At 41.0% G+C, this 19,836-nt stretch overlaps 2 protein-coding genes across 2 annotated transcripts in view; one reads left to right on the forward strand and one right to left on the reverse strand.

Moving 5' to 3' along the window:
* Positions 1–4,766, forward strand: part of LOC102565098 (cytochrome c oxidase assembly protein COX11, mitochondrial) — a 5,167-nt gene extending 401 nt beyond the window's left edge. Inside the window, exons 2-4 of the mRNA XM_019494186.2 lie at positions 1,083–1,238; positions 2,250–2,375; positions 3,051–4,766. Coding sequence (XP_019349731.2) covers positions 1,083–1,238; positions 2,250–2,375; positions 3,051–3,233 — 465 coding nt within the window. The 3' untranslated portion in view covers positions 3,234–4,766. The remainder of the gene's footprint in view (positions 1–1,082; positions 1,239–2,249; positions 2,376–3,050) is intronic.
* Positions 4,767–6,346: 1,580 nt separating this feature from the next.
* The window catches only part of TOM1L1 (target of myb1 like 1 membrane trafficking protein), a 37,495-nt gene continuing 24,005 nt past the window's right edge, over positions 6,347–19,836 (reverse strand). The window contains exons 9-15 of the mRNA XM_019494410.2: positions 16,790–16,850; positions 15,102–15,207; positions 13,504–13,597; positions 12,386–12,446; positions 11,199–11,289; positions 10,799–10,877; positions 6,347–7,631 (exon numbers count right to left, since the gene is read on the reverse strand). Coding sequence (XP_019349955.1) covers positions 7,565–7,631; positions 10,799–10,877; positions 11,199–11,289; positions 12,386–12,446; positions 13,504–13,597; positions 15,102–15,207; positions 16,790–16,850 — 559 coding nt within the window. The 3' untranslated portion in view covers positions 6,347–7,564. The remainder of the gene's footprint in view (positions 7,632–10,798; positions 10,878–11,198; positions 11,290–12,385; positions 12,447–13,503; positions 13,598–15,101; positions 15,208–16,789; positions 16,851–19,836) is intronic.

Genomic DNA, 19,836 nt, shown 5'->3' on the forward strand with positions numbered 1-19,836 from the left:
AGAAATAAATGTAATGATTGAGAAATAATAATAATGCATTTGCATTTATTTCTCATTGATTTCATGTTTCAGGAAGCTTCCCTTCATACATGCAAATGCCTTATTATTATTTCTCAGTCATTACATGTATGAAGGGAAGTTCCTGGAACATGAAATCAATGAGAAATAAATGTAATGATTGAGAAATAAAAACAATTTATTTTAGTTTGTTAAGGGTCGTTTACTGAGAAGTGAAATCAGTGACAAATCATAATGATTGAGAAATAAATAAAAAGAATACCTTTTTATGGATTAAGGGACGTTGACTGAGACATGAAATCAATGAGAAATAAATATAATTGAGAAATAAAATGAATACACTTTAAGGGAAGCTTATTAAATGAAAGCAGTGAGAAGTAAAATGAGAAATAAAATATAGGGGAAGTTTACTGAGAAAAAGCAGTGAGAAATATAATGATTGACAAAAATAATGGATTTTAATTTATTAAGGGAAGCTGACAAATGAAATGAGTGAGAAATGAAATGGTTGAGAAATACATTAAAACAATACATTTGAATGTATTAAGATTACTGAAAAATGAAATTGGTGAGAAATAAAACGATTGAGAAATAAATTGAATACATTTTAATGTAAGGAAAGTTTACTGAACAATGAAATCTGACAAAATGACTGAAATAAAAATGATAAAAACTTAAAATGTAAGGGAAGTTTACTGAGAAAAATCAGTGAGAAATAAATATAATGATTGACAAAAATAATGCATTTTAATCTATTAAGGGAAGTTTACGGAGAAATGAAATCAGTGAGAAATAAATATAATCATTGAGAGAGAAATCTGCATACCAAAAACAAACAAAAATAACAGCATAGGTAGTGAAATGAAATAAATACAATAAGACACCAAAAATAAATCTGAACTGGGCTGGGGGAGAAGCACTGCTTGAAACCATTTATTTTTTTAATTGACTGAGTGGTGTAACGCAGGGGGCTTCTTTCCAGCAAGTGAAACTCCCAGTGCCTCAAAACATCCTTAATTTTATACTTAACACGGCAGTAATACGAGCTCTCTCTGGTTCCCCAGACCACTGGACTCGGGGGGTCGGCGGTGGCAGGTCACGGCTCGGACCACATCGAGACTATGGAACCCGTTAAAGATCGGATCATCAAGGTCACGTTCAATGCCGACGTGCACGCGAGCCTACACTGGAATTTCAGACCTCAGCAAAATGAAATATATGTAAGTGACACGGTGATCAATCATTCTTTTTAAATCTTACCCTTGTTGCGGTACTACGTCCAGGTCCTGTGAGCAAGTCACTTGGATGTACAGGAATCTGGTCCTGAAAAAAATTTGAACTTGACTGTAAAAATCTCAGCATCTTGGCCAGCAGCGAGACCATTCACGTCCATACTGTTCACATGAGTGCGTACAGAATTGGGACTTGGTGCAGATTGGAAAGAAGGACATGGGCACCTAAAGTCATAAGTCTAAAATTATGATCTAACCTGCACCTAATGACTTGTTTTGATCTGAGATGTCCTACATTCTTAAGACCATTTGGATCCTTTGCTCCTCAAGCTCTTCAGCTCCTCACCCTTGAGTTCAGTGCAAAATACAGCAACCATAGACAGTTTAATGAAAAGATATGGGTGGTGGCAGCAGCGGCACCTTTTTTAGTCTCGTGGTTAGACCAGATTCCCAGCAGTTCATTTTGTCCTCTGTCCCCTTGTGGGCTATAGGCTAAGCTGAGTGGGAGTATCCTCCTCCCCCAACTGAAGACCACTGAAGGAACGCAAGGTTCATGGAGCCAGAAAAAGGCACCATAATAACTGCCCAGTGGCCAGAGCTTACAGCCAGGAGTCGGGAGTCCTGGATCTCTGCTTCCTGAACTGCACACATTTTACATGAGACAGTCACTGGATAAAAACAGACATAATCCTGCAAGCGGGCAACAGAACCCAGTGCACCCTCACCTACTAAGTGCCCTTAAGCAGCATGCCACAGAGGCAGGCTCCTGGCCTTCAGTGACTTTAAATTTCCAGTCCGATGTGCGTCGCCGTCAGCTTTGCTAACATTTTTCAAAGACAGGTGGTGACTCTGCCTTCATGGGAGGGGCGAGGGCGGAGGGGGGCGGGTGATTGAAATGAATATTTCTGAAATAAATCAGTTATGCTTCAAAGTGCTTGGTGTGAGGGGTAGTGGGTTGTTGGAACTATAAGTCACAATATACAATTCTTCATTCAACAGGTGGTACCAGGAGAGACTGCACTAGCTTTTTACAAAGCAAAGAATTCAACTGACAAACCTGTAATTGGCATCTCTACCTATAATGTGGTGCCTTTTGAAGCTGGGCAGTACTTCAATAAAATACAGGTAAGTTAAACGTGATACTCCCAGGCACAAAGTACAGCTGTTCAGCTTGATGCTAACCTAATACTTCTCCCATAAGCAAAAGGTTTACTTCCGTAAATAATTAGGTTGATATTTTAATTTGCTGGCAACCTGCAAAATGTAGGTTTTCAGATGCACAGATTTTAAAATAGTCATGCCTTGATCCGCGCTCTCAGCTTAGGCTTTTTAATAAAAGAAGTCAAATGCTGAAGCTCTGTTTGAGAGATTCCAAAACAGCAACGCATGAGTTTTCTGTCACATAGTGATAAACTGTCTGGTCATATGGTACAGGCTATCCACTAAAAGCTAATACTTTTCTACCAGTACTTTTCCATTAATGTATTTAGTATCGTCACAGTAATGGGATTTACCAAACAGAAATGACCCTTGCAATCACAAATGGGGGAGAAAGGTCATTTCATGGACAGTCTCTATTAAAATAATGGTCCGCACAACAAAGGGTAGAAGACTATCTCCACATCATCATACAGAGGAGGTCTCTGTACCCTCGAGTTTCCAATGAGATGGAACTCCACCTCAGTCCTGCTTAACATTTAAAACTTGTCAAGGTATGAGCATAGTGAAACAGATGCAGAAGATCTGTGCTCTAGCCTGTAGTATAACATTTTTGTAACTGTTCCTGCTTTGCACATGCAGTGCTTTTGCTTTGAAGAACAGCGGCTGAATCCCCATGAGGAAGTGGACATGCCTGTCTTCTTCTACATTGATCCTGAATTTGCGGAGGACCCCAAAATGGCCAAAGTTGATCTGATCACTCTTTCTTACACTTTTTTTCAAGCAAAGGATGGACACAAGTTGCCTCTTCCAGGTTATCAGTAATATACAATATTGACACTGAATAAAATCTCTGGTACCTGCCAATGCCAGTCTGCATGGATGTTCTTCTAGAGACACAAGAAGGAGATGAAACATTGCAGCAAAGTACCACACAATATGAATGCCTATTAATTATTGTACCATTACAGGTATATACTGTTGTTCCTTCAGATGTTTATTTTTTATTCCAATATTTTGACAGAACGGGTAGCTAAAGGGAAGTCTTTGTAATCAAATACCAAAAATGTTGTGAAGATGTAACGATTTCCTACTCCTTACTATACGATACATAGAGTGTGATTAACAATCACAACACAGAAAATTAACTCTTCCACCTAAATAGTGAACATGAATACTCATTCCTGTAAATACTCTACCTAATCTTGTGAGCTAAGTAAGGATTTTTTAGTGATCCATCCTGTTTTTGTGCGCTATAGAAGGGAAGTTGGAAATCATCCATTTTAAGTTATTACTGAATCAAAAAACACAATGTCATATTTGGATCACTTGCTGCTAAAGGTGCTGCTTTTTGGATGAGTTATAGTCTACATGTTCTGACTGCATGTGATTATTTCTGACCTCTTTGGAATTATTTATAGAAATATTGTGTCAATTCCAACTCAGGTAATCATTTTGCTAACAGTACCATATCCCATTGTCAGGGAAGTTAAGAATAAAAGAACAATCATTATCAGAGTACAGCTTAAGTAGCTACATGTCTACATGTGTATCCCTTAAAAGGGCAATACAGTAATGTGATATCTTTGAAAATAGAAAAGCTGTTAATTGGCAATTTTCTGCTATGCTACTATGGCAGTTTCAAACCACATCCTGACTGCCTTTCAGGTTTCTGTTCAAAACGCAATATAAAGTAGCAAAAATGTCCACAAAAAGTCACAAAACCTATCAAAACTTATGAAAACAGCTTGATCTATATGTTTAAATCTGTCTTTTCTTTTAGGGAGGTTATATAATCTTTATCACAATAGTTTCTAAACACTCTTTAAGAAAGAATGAATTTTATTCTCCCAACACCTATACGATACATAGCCTGTTTTCATAGTTTTTCATTCCTTAGTTTAATGGAAAACTCTGTCAAAGAGGTGATTGAACCTTCCCAATGTCTCATAATCCAGTACCCAACCTTTTAGTCCAATCCTTCCTTTCCCTCTCATGCATAAAATCTGACAAAAGCACGACCAGTGGCATCTTTCAGACTATAGAAGTAAATGGGCACCTTCAAAAGTGTGGAGAAAATGATTAACTTCTTCCATTTAAGACTTTGTAAATTAAATCTGTGTACAAGGATTGAGAAACTGTGCTGTGGAAAAAACGTCTTGCTGTCCTTCCCTGTTTTTTGGGTGGTGAGGGTGGAGGAGGAGAGGCCGGTTCAAGTCATGCTGTTTTAAAATGTACAAAAATTGCTTTGAAAACAAATATCACTGCGGTAAATACAATTACTGGTATCCAGCATATCTTTTGTAATGACAGAATGTCAAATCATTAACTACTCATTAAAGGGTGTAAAGTGTCTTATGCCATTTGTCACATTGTTCTATGCATTTTTACTCTCTAGAGGGTAAAAACCTTTGCACAGAGTGATTATGAGAGTCATTGTTTAAATCCTAAATCTTTGTCCTATAAAAAAATAACAGCTTAGCCACTGGCATTTTCAAATCCGTGCTGCCACAAACAAGAGTTTCCATATTACCTGTTAGGTGCTCTTGAGAAACAGGCCAGAAGTTTCCTGCAGATCCCTGTGACCTGCCAGCTTACTGAACTCTACTAACAGAATCATCGCTACAATTTCTCCTCCAACCTCTCACCTGACTCCCAAGAAAAGGTTGCCACGAGGTTGAGTCTGAGTTTGTGGACCTTAGCGAGTGATCTAACCAGAAACCTTTGCAAAGCATCTTTTTCTTTTTTATCTGCCCATACTTTTTTTGCAGCTTTAACTAGGCTGGAAGAATTAAAATAGCAAACAAAACCCCAGCTGTGAAGTAGCTATACTGCCATAAACAAGGTGTTGGGGCTGTGATTGGTACAGGTGCAGTGGCCAAAAATACATACATAAAAAAAAACGTCAACTCTATAGAAAAGAGACAGATTTGCCAGTTACAGATGGACAGTGATTTTCCTTTGGAATGAGTCTGCCCAGAGAGCAGGCCAGTTTAAAAAAAATGCAGGGCAGGGTGCCCCAGCAGGGAATTGTTTCCTCTCCCTTTCTAGGTACCATATCCAAACAGGACGTTGGTGATCACGATCTTCCACAGATCTCTTCTAGGCATACAGAATTTCCAGTGTTGATACATTCATCCATTTAGATAGACCCTTGACATAATACAACCTCTGTCTCTCATGATATCGCCTTCCTTCAGTCTTTCCAGTTATGACCAGACTTTCAGTTTCCTCATAACGTGTCTGAGAAACTCCAACCATCTCTTTCGGATGTTGATCAGCAGCTTCCTCCTGCAGCCTGCCCTTAACAAAGCATCTTCATTTGAAGTGTGACTTGTCCAACATACCTTCAAAACCTGCCTTAAGAACCACATATCAGTTGCTTCAGTTCTCTTTTCCATATTTGGCGATATTGTCTGGCATGCTGATGCATACGTGAGGACTGGTGTAACGTAGCAATCCAAAACTCTTAATTTCATCCCCATAGAAATTTTACTAGTTTTCAATATCTTTTTTTCATTTTCAGAAATGCATCTTTTGCCATCCTTATTCTCAGTTTTATTTCATGATCACATTTACCATCTGATGTTCTCCAACTTTCCAAGTAGTTAAAATTATTGACCTGCCGTATCTGTTCCTTTTTCACTTTGATGCTGCATACCAGAATGATTTTGTCTGCTTCTCTGTCAGTAAGTACATTGGAGCCTCTGCTACCCATGCCATTTGTAGAGCAGTTTGTCATATTAACTGCTGTAGAGGCTTCTCAACCTACTTGTCATGCCTTGTGTTTACACTTAATTGCCCTCAGTGATTTCTGCATGAGGGTATAAATGTATGTTAGCCAAAAAATCACCACCATTTTGCATGGTGATTTTCTACAAAATTTTTGTTCATACTTATGTTAACGTACTAACAAAAAACAACAACAGCGAAGCAGCTTGAGAACTTAATGTAATTTAATATTGCTTACATTTATGAAGTTAAAATACTCAAAACGTAAAACACATCATTTAAATAGGGCTACCGTTTCACTTGCTAGCCATACAACCAAATTAACTAAGCTCTCATATTTTAGATAATTTTAAATTCAAAAAGTGCTGTATCTTTCAGCAAAGTGCAAACTTTACATTCAGCATGGAAATATAGGCACTTCAGCCCTGCTAATGAAAATAGCATCTTTTTGTGATCTGCGTAGTTCTTTTCCATCCCTATGGATTATTCCTCTCTTCCCCGCCCCCCTTTTCAGGATAATGCTGGCAAAAAACACTCAGTGCTACAGGCTGGTTTATATCCAGTTTTTGAAAAGACCCATTAAATTACAAGGGAGGATATGGTGACCAAGATGCAAACAATCCTAAAGCATCTGTTCCTATCTTCACAAGCCTGGCAAAGAGTATTTGGTGTTTAATTCAGTCTCTACCGAGACAACATGCAGCAATTTGTTGAAAGAAAGTTTATTGTTTCCCTTTGTTTTAAGACCAGGCACTTAACCTGATTTGGTTTAAAAAACCAAATCAACATCATTACTATTTTAGATGTAAAATATAAAGGCAATGAACATTGCATAGTGAGTGTATTGACATAACAGTCAAGAGGCCTGAAGTAGGAGAATTCTGAATACAGAAGAATCTCCAGGGTTTTCTTTTTCGGGTTGGTATCGCTCAAAGTACTTGCACAATGACAAGTCAGAAGTGAGGTTAAATAAAGATAAATTATACATCTGTAAATGAATAAAAATTCCGTTTTTGTTTACTGCATAAAAATTAAGCAGTATGACATAGCGGTTAATGCGACATAAAACTCTTGTTTACAGTTACAAGGCTACTTGTGTTTCACTAAAGTCAGAGGCAGAGTGTATTATTTTTAAATAGGGAAGTTTTGAAAGCATGTTTTAAATAAGGTGTAAACCCCGATACCAATACACACACACACAGAATAGTCCCAGTGAAAAATTAGCACTTGGAGGTTTAAGGCCTTGTGTATAGTGTTAGAGATCAGAGTTGATGGTATATCCAAGTAAAGCATATCTGTCACTTAAGATCCCAATACTTGTTGCTATGTTCAAAATACAATCTTGCATTCACTTTTCACTGATAGAAAACAGATCTCTGAAGCTGGCATCAGAGATTAACTTTTGAGACGACTCATTTCCTGTCTCAGCATTTGGAATCCTTTTTAACTCCTGGTTTGGACAAATAAGCATCAATTTCTTCGTAAATAGCTCTGAAAGAAAAAGAGCAGAGTAAATACTAGTTTATGTTCCCTTCATTTTATTCAGTAAAGCATGCCAATGAAATCCTGGTTGGTAGGAATGTTTCCTCTAACAATTTATAAAGAATGATTTGACACAGCAGCGGTAGCAGTAGGACAACCAGGGTCCAAAAGCAGCACAGTGCCAATCACTGTACGAGTATGTACGTTTCTGATATTACTCAATATATCGACCTAGGAATAGGAGACACATTTGAACTTGTTTCCTGTTTAGTTCAAAATATTCCACTTGTTTTGAACTAATCAGGATTTGATCTCAGGTCTGCAGAAGTAAATGCCTGGACAGTGAAAAGGTTAAACCCGCAAACAGACGATAATAAAACTACAAAAGAACGTAGCTCTTGCTGTGGACCATGACATTACTAAAACTGCTCAGAACAACTGCACATCAGATCCTGATGATTCCTCAAAATCAAGATTGCAGAAATTCTGGCAATGTCCCAGTGAAAACCAGGCTTGAGTTCTGCAGCCTAGCTGGTTTCCTACTGCTTCATCCTCCAGCCTCCTAAGAGGGTGGGAGTCCTAGACCCCAGACTCCATTCCCATCCATTTGATGGGATGGGTGCCCAAGAAGGGTGGCTGTGCCTAAAGGAAACGATCCTTTGGGCACAAAGCAAGACGATCCCCAAGCGAGGCAAAAGAGGGAAAGGGGCCAGGAGGCTTCCATGGCTGACCAGAGAAATCCAGGGCAGCCTAAGGGCCAAAAGGGGAGCACATAAAAAGTGGAAACAGGGTGAGATCACTAAAGATGAATATACCTCCTCTGCTCGTGCTTGTAGGGAGGCAGTTAGGCGGGCCAAAGCTACCATGGAGCTGAGGATGGCAACCCAAGTAAAGGACAACAAGAAATTGTTTTTTAGATACATAGGGAGTAAAAGGAAGGCCCAGGGAGGAATAGGACCCCTGCTAAATGGGCAGAAGCAATTGGTGACAGATAGAGGGGACAAGGCTGAACTCCTCAACGAGTTCTTTGCCTCAGTGTTCCTAAGCGAGGGGCACGACAAGTCTCTCACTGGGGTTGTAGAGAGGCAGCAGCAAGGCGCCAGACTTCCATGCGTAGATCCTGAGGTGGTGCAGAGTCACTTGGAGGAACTGGATGCCTTTAAGTCGGCAGGCCCGGATGGGCTCCATCCCAGGGTGCTGAAGGCACTGGCCGACGTCATTGCAGAGCCACTGGCGGGAATATTCGATTGCTCGTGGCGCACGGGCCAAGTCCCGGAGGACTGGAAAAGGGCTAACGTGGTCCCCATTTTCAAAAAGGGGAGGAAGGAGGACCCGGGCAACTATAGGCCGGTCAGTCTCACCTCCATCCTTGGTAAAGTATTTGAAAAAATTATCAAGGCTCACATTTGTGAGAGCCCGGCAGGACAAATTATGCTGAGGGGAAACCAGCATGGGTTTGTGGCGGGCAGATTGTGCCTGACCAACCTAGTCTCTTTCTATGACCAGGTTACAAAACGCCTGGACACAGGAGGAGGGGTGGATGTCGTATACCTGGACTTCAGGAAGGCCTTCGATACGGTATCCCACCCCATACTGGTGAACAAATTAAGAGGCTGTGATGTGGATGACTGCACAGTCCGGTGGGTGGCGAATTGGCTAGAGGGTCGCACCCAAAGAGTTGTGGTAGATGGGTCGGTCTCGACTTGGAAGGGTGTGGGCAGTGGGGTCCCGCAGGGTTCGGTCCTTGGACCAATACTCTTTAATGTCTTCATCAGCGACTTGGACGTGGGAGTGAAATGTACTCTGTCCAAGTTTGCAGATGACACAAAGCTATGGGGAGAAGTGGACACGCCGGAGGGCAGGGAACAGCTGCAGGCAGACCTGGATAGGCTGGACAAGTGGGCAGAAAACAACAGGATGCAGTTCAACAAGGAGAAATGCAAAGTGCTGCACCTAGGGAGGAAAAATGTCCAGCACACCTACAGCCTAGGGAATGACCTGCTGGGTGGCACAGAGGTGGAAAGGGATCTTGGAGTCCTAGTGGACTCCAAGTTGAACATGAGCCGGCAGTGTGACGAAGCCATCAGAAAAGCCAATGGCACTTTATCGTGCATCAGCAGATGCATGACAAATAGGTCCAGGGAGGTGATACTTCCCCTCTATCGGGCGCTGGTCAGACCGCAGTTGGAGTACTGTGTGCAATTCTGGGCGCCACACTTCAAGAAGGATGCGGATAACCTGGAGAGGGTACAACGAAGGGCAACTCGTATGGTCAAGGGCCTGCAGACCAAGCCCTACGAGGAGAGACTAGAGAAACTGGACCTTTTCAGCCTCTGGAAGAGAAGGTTGAGAGGCGACCTTGTGGCTGCCTATAAGTTCATCACGGGGGCACAGAAGGGAATTGGTGAGGATTTATTCACCAAGGCGGCCCCGGGGGTTACAAGAAACAATGGCCACAAGCTAGCAGAGAGCAGATTTAGACTGGACATTAGGAAGAACTTCTTCACAGTTCGAGTGGCCAAGGTCTGGAACGGGCTCCCAAGGGAGGTGGTGCTCTCCCCTACCCTGGGGGTCTTCAAGAGGAGGTTAGACGAGTATCTAGCTGGGGTCATTTAGACCCAGCACTCTTTCCTGCTTATGCAGGGGGTCGGACTTGATGATCTATTGAGGTCCCTTCCGACCCTAACATCTATGAATCTATGAATCTATGAATCCATGAAGAATTTTTAAATTTGAGGTTTTTTCCCCAAACTTAGAAAAAAACCAATTGAAACAACTAAATCCACCACAGGATGACCTTATTTTCTACCCAGCTCTAGCAATCACCTGTGTTCATGGATGTAGCTGTCAGATCTCAGCAGGATCAGTGCTGAATTCTTGGCAGGTTTGTGCTGCTCAAATTGATTTTTAGTTTATTTTGTTTTAGTACCTAGGCAATACACCATTTTCTAGCTGCCTCCTAACCATACAGATGAGTTTTATTGGCCACACCTGGCATATTCAAGAATTTCCCAGAATTTAGCCACTCCCATCTAGCTCTCACCAGATGCCCAAGTCACTTGGATTAATGTGATACATACTTTAACTGACAGAAATGCTTCATATCATAAACTGTTCTGTCACAGGCTGTTAAAAAGTGGAGACAAGCTATTTGAGTAATATTTGAAGTTACTCACTCTGTGGCATCACTTGGTGCTAAAGGATCAAACTCCATTATCTCATAGTAATGTGACTGTGACTTGCTCTTTGATTCATCTGAAAAGAAGAGGGAAGACAACACATAAACCTGTATTTTAAAGTAAGCATGTCATAGGCTTGATAAGTTTCTGCTTTTCATCTTAATTTGGAACAAGATGCCCCCCCCCAATTATCCCCAATGAGATTTCCAGCTTTAAATATTAAATAAACACAGTTTTCAATGTATTTATCATAGATCCTTGTACCATCATTTCTGACAGTGGTATTTTGCTGCTGTGACTCTTCAGAGCCAATCATTATGCCAGATTCTCCAGGCCAAGGAGAAAACCAGATCCCTACGTTAAGATTTGGGCTGAAGTGTAAAGCTACTTCACTTACCTGCTGGTGCTGCACCTGGCAAGCCTTCATTTAGTGATAAGGCATTGCCATTTTGGAGGTTCACCAGATGCAGGGGCACTGGATGTAAAAGCTGAGGAAGATGAGCAGAACACATTATTTAACAGGGAGATAAGCAGATGCTGGGTCAACTCTGGGTTTTCTATTATTTCCTTTTGGAGCCTGTAACACAAGGTCTGACAACAAAACCCCTTTAATTTATTCCTGTTCTCCAGATAATTTTTTAAAACCCTAATGTGCATTTGTATAATTTACTTGTATGGATTCTAAACCTGATCCAGAAGTTGCAAGATCTGTACATGGCTGTTCACCTGCTTTTTAGAATGAAGCAAGGAAGATGGGTGATAACAGCCTTTTGTCATTTGAACTACAGGTTCCTAATATGACTACAAACCCTTTAAAATTGGACCAATAATTACTGGAGTAATTTGCTTACTACATATGACTGCCTGGCAGCTATGGTTAGTCAGGGCAGATTTTTGTTTCAGCCCTTGGATTTGACTTGGTACAATAGAAAAGCTCAAAGAGATCAAGGCTATGCTACAAATAATGAGGGGGCAAACCTTACCTAGACAAAGAGCTTCCATCAGGAAGATTTGAGCAACTCACTCCCCAGCTATCCTCAAAAGTTTTGCTGCAAGTCATTTATTTCTTTTAGCATAGCTGGGTTTTCACGCCCTTTGGTTTTCTAACATCTAATCTTCTTTCCTCTGTATACATTCCTTGCAATAAGCAGAGACTGGCTTCATTTGTGGACATGGTGCTTTGCCTGTGATAGATATTTGGCTACTTGTTTTTTTGCTCAAGGTTTCTATACTGCTTTAACTTTAAAGTATTCAGATGGTTTGCTGCAGGAGATTTACTACGTAGCAATCAATTGTGGCATGTAGGGACCTCAGTATGTTAGTTATATACTCTAATCACACTGGAACTGCTGAGGCAGACTCCGCAGAGATTGTGCTGGACAAGCAAGTATCTCGCACAAACTTTCAGATTATGATGTGGTATTTCAAGAGGGAAGTTGGCCTGGTACAAAGAACTCCCTGCGGCTGTGGAAAAAGGGAGTGGAATGGATCTCTCTTCCATTTGGACAGCCACCAGAATAAGACTCGAGATCTGTTTAAAACTGCCATTAAAAGAATGATATTCTCAGCATCACTGTTACTCACGTTGCCATACGTATGGACAGCAGGGCTGCTTTGGCTTATACTTTGCGTGTCTGTTGCAAACCTGCAGGGGGGCGGGAGAGAGAGGAGGAAATGAAAAAAAACCCGAAGATCAATCTGTTGAAAGCCAGATAGAAAACCATGCATTCCTATCATTACATTTTTTCTCTCATTTGCCTTTTATCCTGGGATCAGCAGGGTCACCTAAGCCAGAGACCCACTTCTGTAACAGATGGGGAGCTAACCAGGCACTCTCTGCAAGCGCTCCTCCCCACTTTGAAACTAGCTCTCCAAAGATCTTAAGCTGTCCTGGTTTACTGACCTGCAGGGCAAGCCGCAAGGCTCATCTGCTTCTCACTGGCACTGAGAGGGCTCGGGCAGGAAATCAAAAAGGTCTTAAATATATTTTTGGCAGCTGGGTTATTATACATGTTAATAACAGGTCAGTGTGTGTTACAGGAGTCAACTGATTTGAAAGCATTTCAGGGAGTCATTTAGAGCAGTTTTTTTCAACCTGTGGTCTGCAGACCTCTAGGGGTCCACAGACTATGTCTAAGGGGGTCCGCAAAAGCTGACTATGATCAATCAGAAGCATGTGAATACCCACATTTACCATTCAAAGGGGTCCGCACCTCCATTTGAAATTTCCAAAGGAGTCCGCAAATGAAAAAAGGTTGTTAGTCTGGAGCAGGGGTTGTCAACCAGGCATACATGTACCCCCAGGGGTACTTGAGACAGCCCTACGGGGTATGTGTGGGTGGGCGAGGACGGAGCGCCACCACGCAACATCCCGCACAGGCGCCACCCACCCGGCTGGACACGGGGTGGGGGAAGCTTGCATGCGGTGGTTGCTGCCACTCTGCACCCAGCCACCCCCCCGACAGCAGCTGGGGGTACACTGCTCTGTGTCTGGCCACCAGGTGTACAATGATCTAAAAGGATTGAAAACCCCTGGACTAGAGCAAAGGTAGATGCCCCTGCTTAGCTGAACACCTTTACAAAACACGAATAGGTCCAAGTGTACATGGGCCTGCCATAGGCATGTAGCAGAGCAATGACAAAGCGCAAACATCTTTGAGAGCATGATGCTGTCTGTAGTTTCCTGTTGAGATACTACTTACAAGAACTGTTGAACATTTGCTGTTTCTAAATCCAGATTAGGGTAAAGCATAGGATGTGGATTGTTTGGATCCGGAGCACTTGCAGACCTGCAATCTAACATTTGGATTGGCGTTAAAATCTTGAAAGTTTTATTTGGCAAATACTTAAGTGTTTGCACTTTCATCTTTTATAAGCACTTCACTTTGGGTGGGCGGAGGTTGGGGGGGGGCAGAGAGGTGAGTAAAGGTGCCACTGAGAAGCTGTAAAGTTTGAAATACACACTAAAAATTCTGGTCTTCAAACAGTCTGCTAAGACAGCAAGTCAGAACAGAATTCAGATTACTGTATTTCTGCCTGACATACTAAAATGCCAGAAGGGAAGAAAGCAAGTAAATCACTGGCACTAGGCATAGGAGCAAACATATTTTAAACTACAGGACTACACTATTTCTTATTCTAGTTGAAAGAAATAGGGACCGTCAGAGCAAATGCATTGCATTTCTCTCTCCCTTGTCTAAGCAAAACTGTTGCTGAATTGAGAGAGCCATTTGAAAAAACCTTACGAGCTGCAATATGTTCACAAACCTCCTCTTGGTAAAGTTAAAGAACAGATAACCAATGCCAGGAAGATAGTTATAAAGGCACATGGTTATGTTCTTGGGCCTGGGAGACAGAAGCAGTTTTCTTTTAAACAATGCAAGGTCCCCTTTCGAATAATAAGGGAAGCACATTATTTTAACACATATGCCAAAGCTCTATTTTTGTACAAGCCCATTTAACATCAGACAAATACATTTGTAGTACTGTGTCCTGTAGGGGCCATTGTTCTACATCACACCGTTCTTCCCACCGCTACCTACATTTTGTGCCCTCTCACATGCATTTGAAATGCATCTGAGAAAGCCCACCCATCATATCAGCACAGGGGAATGGCAAAAATAAACTGCTTCACCTTGTGCATTAGCAAGAACCTTAGGGCACCTATGCACAAGTGTGGCAGCTGCTCTGACGTGCTGGAATTCAAGTTGGTCTAATGAAAGGTATCGTCTCTGAACCAAGAGTTCTAGATTTTTGCATTTCTTTTTGTCTCAGACCAACACAGCTACCAAATACATCTCTGAAACATAGAAGATGCCGAATTTTAGTCGGGTTTGGATTATAAACTTCACTGCTGAACAGCAAGAAAAATGTCTACATCTCCCTGCTTGCCACCTGACACCAACAGGGAAGGAATCCTGTTTGATCTGCACAACAAAGAGCATCTCACAAAGATACTCTCAAGGACCCAGAGGGACAGATTTCCAGCTTAAGCTTCCTCTGTGCAAAAATGAAGTTTACTTCCTACATATGGGGACTTTTTTGCCATCTTTAACTTTCCCTGAGCCTAATGAAGGGTGTGAGAGCCCCAAATTTTGCAAAAATATATATATTTTGCAATTTCTCAGTTGGTCTAATGAAAGGTATCATCTCTGAACCAAGAGTTCTAGACTTCTGCATTTCTCAAGTTTCACAGGCATCTTGCCCTGCATCCATGAAACAAGATCCCAATGTGATTTGATTTCTACCTTGCTTTATGGTAGACTTCCTCTTATTTGAGAAAATCGAATATTTCACTCACTCAATCCTGAAGACTGAGAAGTAACAGCACCATTTTGCATCACTGCCAACACAGGGGGCACAGAACCGGAATGAAGGTCAAGTAGATCACAAGAAGGAGCAGATGGCTAAAAAAGAGTTTAAAAACCATTAGTTTTAAAAGAAAATATAGTAGAAACCTTTGAAATCAGAATCTCGTTATTAATAAGAGATGGGATGGCTGGGGGGTTTTTTTCTTTTCAAACATCTTTTGATGTTGTGGTTGGAAAATGCCAATTCCCTGAAACCAAAACTTATTGCAAGAAAAACATCCATTTCAACAAATTTCCCATTTGCAAAACATTTTGGAAAAAAGGCTTCCAAAAAAGGATGCCTCAAGACATTTGCAACTAATTTTTCAATTTTTTGGGTGGCAATGACTTTTTATTTTAGAATTACAGTGAATTTACAGTAAGTATTTTTAAGAAGTTGAAATCTAAGAATTTTGATTAATTTGATCCAAACTTTGACTTGTGTGGTTCAACTGGGGATGGGAAAACTTTGCAAAACCTCAAAAACTGTCAGCTAGGAAAGCAGTTGTGTTCCCAGCTGTATGGAATGCATGTATCTTGCTGAAATTAAGTAGGAAACCAAAAGAGAAATTAATCAAATCTCACATTTTTTACATATAGTTGTTAGCACTAGATAGAAGAAATGTACTTAAATTAAGGGACTCGTGATTGACCACAAAAGAGGCGACTTGGTTTATTATTATAAACTAGTCCAACAAAGTAAATAGCAATCAAAAACATGCAAGTGGCCACAAAGGGAACTGCAGCAGTAGCAGTTTCTCATACGAAACAAAATTAACTTCACCTTTCCTTTAATAATTATGGGCTACATCCAAATCCCCATAGCACAGCCAGCCTCATGCTGTATTCTAAGGAGGCTGCGTGACTCTACAGTATCCTCGGGTTTTCCAACCCCCTTTGGAAGGCACTCGTTGAAAAGCCATTCAGTTAGCTGAATTTCTTCAACTAAGCGTAACAGTTACAAGGTAAGTTAAGAATAGAGATGCAGTACGGTAGCAAAAAACATTTTTAAAAAGGGATTTTCTTTTTTTTTTTTACATAAGGGCCACAGTTAGTTTAAAAAAAGATGCTGTTGTTTGGATAGCGGGGGATTCAGATAACCAAGAATGTGCTGTGGCTTTGTACAAAGTGAGACTTGCATATCCTTATTTTGAGTAACATGGTTAATAAATAGGAGCAGCGATGGAGGAAAACAAACATATAATCATTCATTTTTCAGCTCCACAAATGTTTATGGGGCTAAAATGAAGGCAAATCTGTAGAAGAAAAGAAACACAGTCCTTTGCGTCATGCAAGAGATTAAAGCAGAATCTAATACATGGGTACAGAAGCAATAAAACTGCAGTTGAATACAGTTCCTCTCTTTTTGCTTGTCCTTTCCTCATTTCCGTGTTAAATTCAAGGGTTATTTGATACTTGTGCTACAATATGACCTTCTTTTTGTGCGACTTTTGAAAATTAATAGAAGATAATCCCTACCAAAGACAGTGAACTGAAATCCATCAACTAGAGAATTTAATACCTTGTGTCACAAAAGCATATTTGTTGCCAAAAAAAAAAGAAAAGGAAAATCTCGTGTTTATAAAATCTAGGTCAGATTCCAACGCCGATGTTTTTCAGTTTGTCTGCAATTACTCACCTCCATGCTCTCTCTTTGTATTCTTTGATTCTCCAAGAAGCGCACTCGGTTACGAGAGAACCTGTTGGAAATAGCTCAGTGTTAATGGCTCGGTCTTTAAATTTCCAGCACCATCATTCAAACAGGAAGTCATTCATAAGAATTCAGCTGTCATTTCTAAAGCCCAATCCCATAAAGGGAGGTCGACAATGTATCACGTGCCATAGTCTCATGCACATTTATAACTCCAGTCATCAGTAAGAAGTCGTTGACATGAGGAAGGACTCCTTTATTGGTACTGTACTGAACAACAGATGCATAGTTGCTGGAGCCACTAGAGGGGGTCATGGTTACAGGCACGGAGCCAATGCTTCTAAATTCACTGGACTCCGTAGAGTCCCAAGTAATAATCAGATACAGGGAATGTAGTGTGACTTGCCTTAAAATCATACATCCATTTGAGTGATAATGAAACGGCTCCAGCTAGTTAATCACAACTATAAAATTACAGTCTTTCAGACATCAAGTTATTCAGCAATGCACTGAGATTTAAGCATGGTAAACAAAATACTTGCCTAATAGCAAAGATGTCTACATTATTACAAAACTGCTATGAAGTATAATGCAACTGCAGCCAAGAAGGCTCATTAAATACACAGTGGGTGTGTCTACACAAGCCCCTGACCCACCGGTACTGCACAATCCCGGCGGTGCATGGTTATTTTTACATGCTACACGGCTGTAACGATGGGCTATGCTGCCATAGCTCATCACCACGGTGCTATAGCGTCTCGTGTACATGTGCCCAGGATCGCTGAACAAAACATGTTTTTAACAATGACCAATTTCCCATTACCATTTGCGATTATTTGTTCTTTCTGTCAATAGGGGGCCTATTTCCCGCAGGATCTGTTGAGTTATACCCACAAGTCAGTGTTTATACCTCAACTTCCCAAGAAAAACCTCAATCATCAGGACTAATAAGATTCTAGGTCTACATTTGGATAAAGTGGATTTATAGAAACCAAAGAGAAATTCATTTCTGTTTTGCCAACACACAAATCCTCCTAAGGCAAGAAGCGGAAAAACAAATCCTCTTTAAATAGATGACTACTGTAAAACATGACACATTGCTGTAGACTCAATTTAAGAATAATTAAATATTTTGAAGAAAAACCTATAAGTTTTGCTAGCAACAGTTGGAATAAATAATGGCAATCTGACTGCTGTATTTGCGAAAGGTTGAAAAGGGAAAAAAGGAAAATAGTCAAGACTGTTCTTGGTTGCTGCACACCCACTAGTTTAATCCATTACAGCATCTGGGAGACAGAGATAAGACGCGTGTGAACAAGATAAATAGGAGCTATAAAACAGACACATATAGGATAATGTCTTCTGAAGGACTGGGTTATCTTGTGATGGGGAAGAAGGCACAGCACTTGCGTTGTTATCCTTAAATTGTTGCTTCTGGTGTAACCATTCTTCCCATTTCTATACCAAAGTAACTATGATGTACCAATGTAATCAGCATTCAGCTCCAACTACTTTCTTCAGAAAACCTATTAGGGCGAAACTAATGCAGCCTTCCTGATTTCAGAAAGTTGCAGTTTTCTGTTCATAGCAAATACCTCATAGCTTAGGCCCCAAAGAAAACAAAAAACCTCACGGTTGAGGATACATTGTCATGCACAGAGCACTGATTTCAGCCAAGACATCTCAGGCTGCACCTTAAGAGAAGCTGTGACTTCTACATGGAGAAATTACCATCTTTTCCCAAGCCAGGACATTTATACTGAAGCAAAGTTGAGCCTGCCTGGGCCTTAGAAGTGGCTCTGCAGAGCTGTTCCTGAGTGGCAGATGCACTGAACCAGGAACAGAATATTCTGGGCTTCAGTTAAATTACACGGTGCTAAAAACACCTGAGCCTCTCTTTGCCTTTTCTTCACTGCAGCTTTCACTTGTGCTACCAATGATGGAGCTGAGCCCATGGGGAATTAAAGGTTTAAAGTTTTCTGTTATAGACAATGCTGCAAAGCCATAGTACTGACTCCTCCTGACAATTACAGATCCCACCCCAGTCTTTGCAACAGCAGGAGTCTTAACCCCAGTGCCGTGGCCAAAGCCCAATATGATCAATTATATTCTCTGAGTGAAATGTTTCCCTGTATAACTGGATAGGGCATCTTCTTCTTTTCCTGTATTAACTTCCAATCCTGCTGTCACTGAAGTTAGTGACATTTCTTAACCAGAGTGGGAGTGGGATCAGACCCCAGAACTATTGTGCAGCACTGTAATTCCCATTAGACAATTGCAGCGGACGTGGCAATATAGTTTGTGGTCGGCTTAGCAGGGGAAGTGATGTCCCTTTAGCCTGACACTGTACAGACATGGAGCCAAAAGCACTTGTGGCACTTTAATGAGAATCCCAACATACTGAGTAGCTACTAGTGCAGAGGATTCATTAAAAGGCTGTTGAACATTTGGCTCTGTCACTCAGTGCTGTGTAACCCCAGGCAGCTCTCTGAAGCAGTCTGCACCTTACTATCCCCAGTTGTAAAACACAGTTTCATAGTAGCTAGGGTCAGGAGGGACCTGAACAGATCATCTAGCCTGACCCCCCGCCACAGGCAGGAATGAATGCTGGGTTCACAAGATCCCAGACAGGTGATCGTCCAACCTCCTTTTGAATTTGCCCAAGGTAGGGGCGAGGACCACTTCCCTGGGAAGTTGGTTCCAGATTTTGGCCACCCTAACTGTAAAATATTGCCTTCTGATGTGGATGTGGATATTGCTTACTGATTAATTTCACAGGTATTTTATGTGGATTAACGTCCCCCCTCTCTGTACAGCACTTCGAGATCCTCCACTGAAAAACACCACATAGAAGTAAAATTTGAAAAACACTCTGGCTTCCCTCTGGATACTGTCAAGGATAGTAATGACTACAAATTAAAAAAAATTCAAAGCTTTAATTTAAATATTAGTGTCACAACCTTTATTAAGTTTTGTGATTGTTCTGAGTGTATGTATGTGTGATATTTTATTTCTCCTATCGTAGCACCTCAAGG

This window comes from Alligator mississippiensis, chromosome 8 (assembly GCF_030867095.1).
Source record: "Alligator mississippiensis isolate rAllMis1 chromosome 8, rAllMis1, whole genome shotgun sequence".
In the NCBI taxonomy this organism is placed as follows: domain Eukaryota; kingdom Metazoa; phylum Chordata; order Crocodylia; family Alligatoridae; genus Alligator; species Alligator mississippiensis.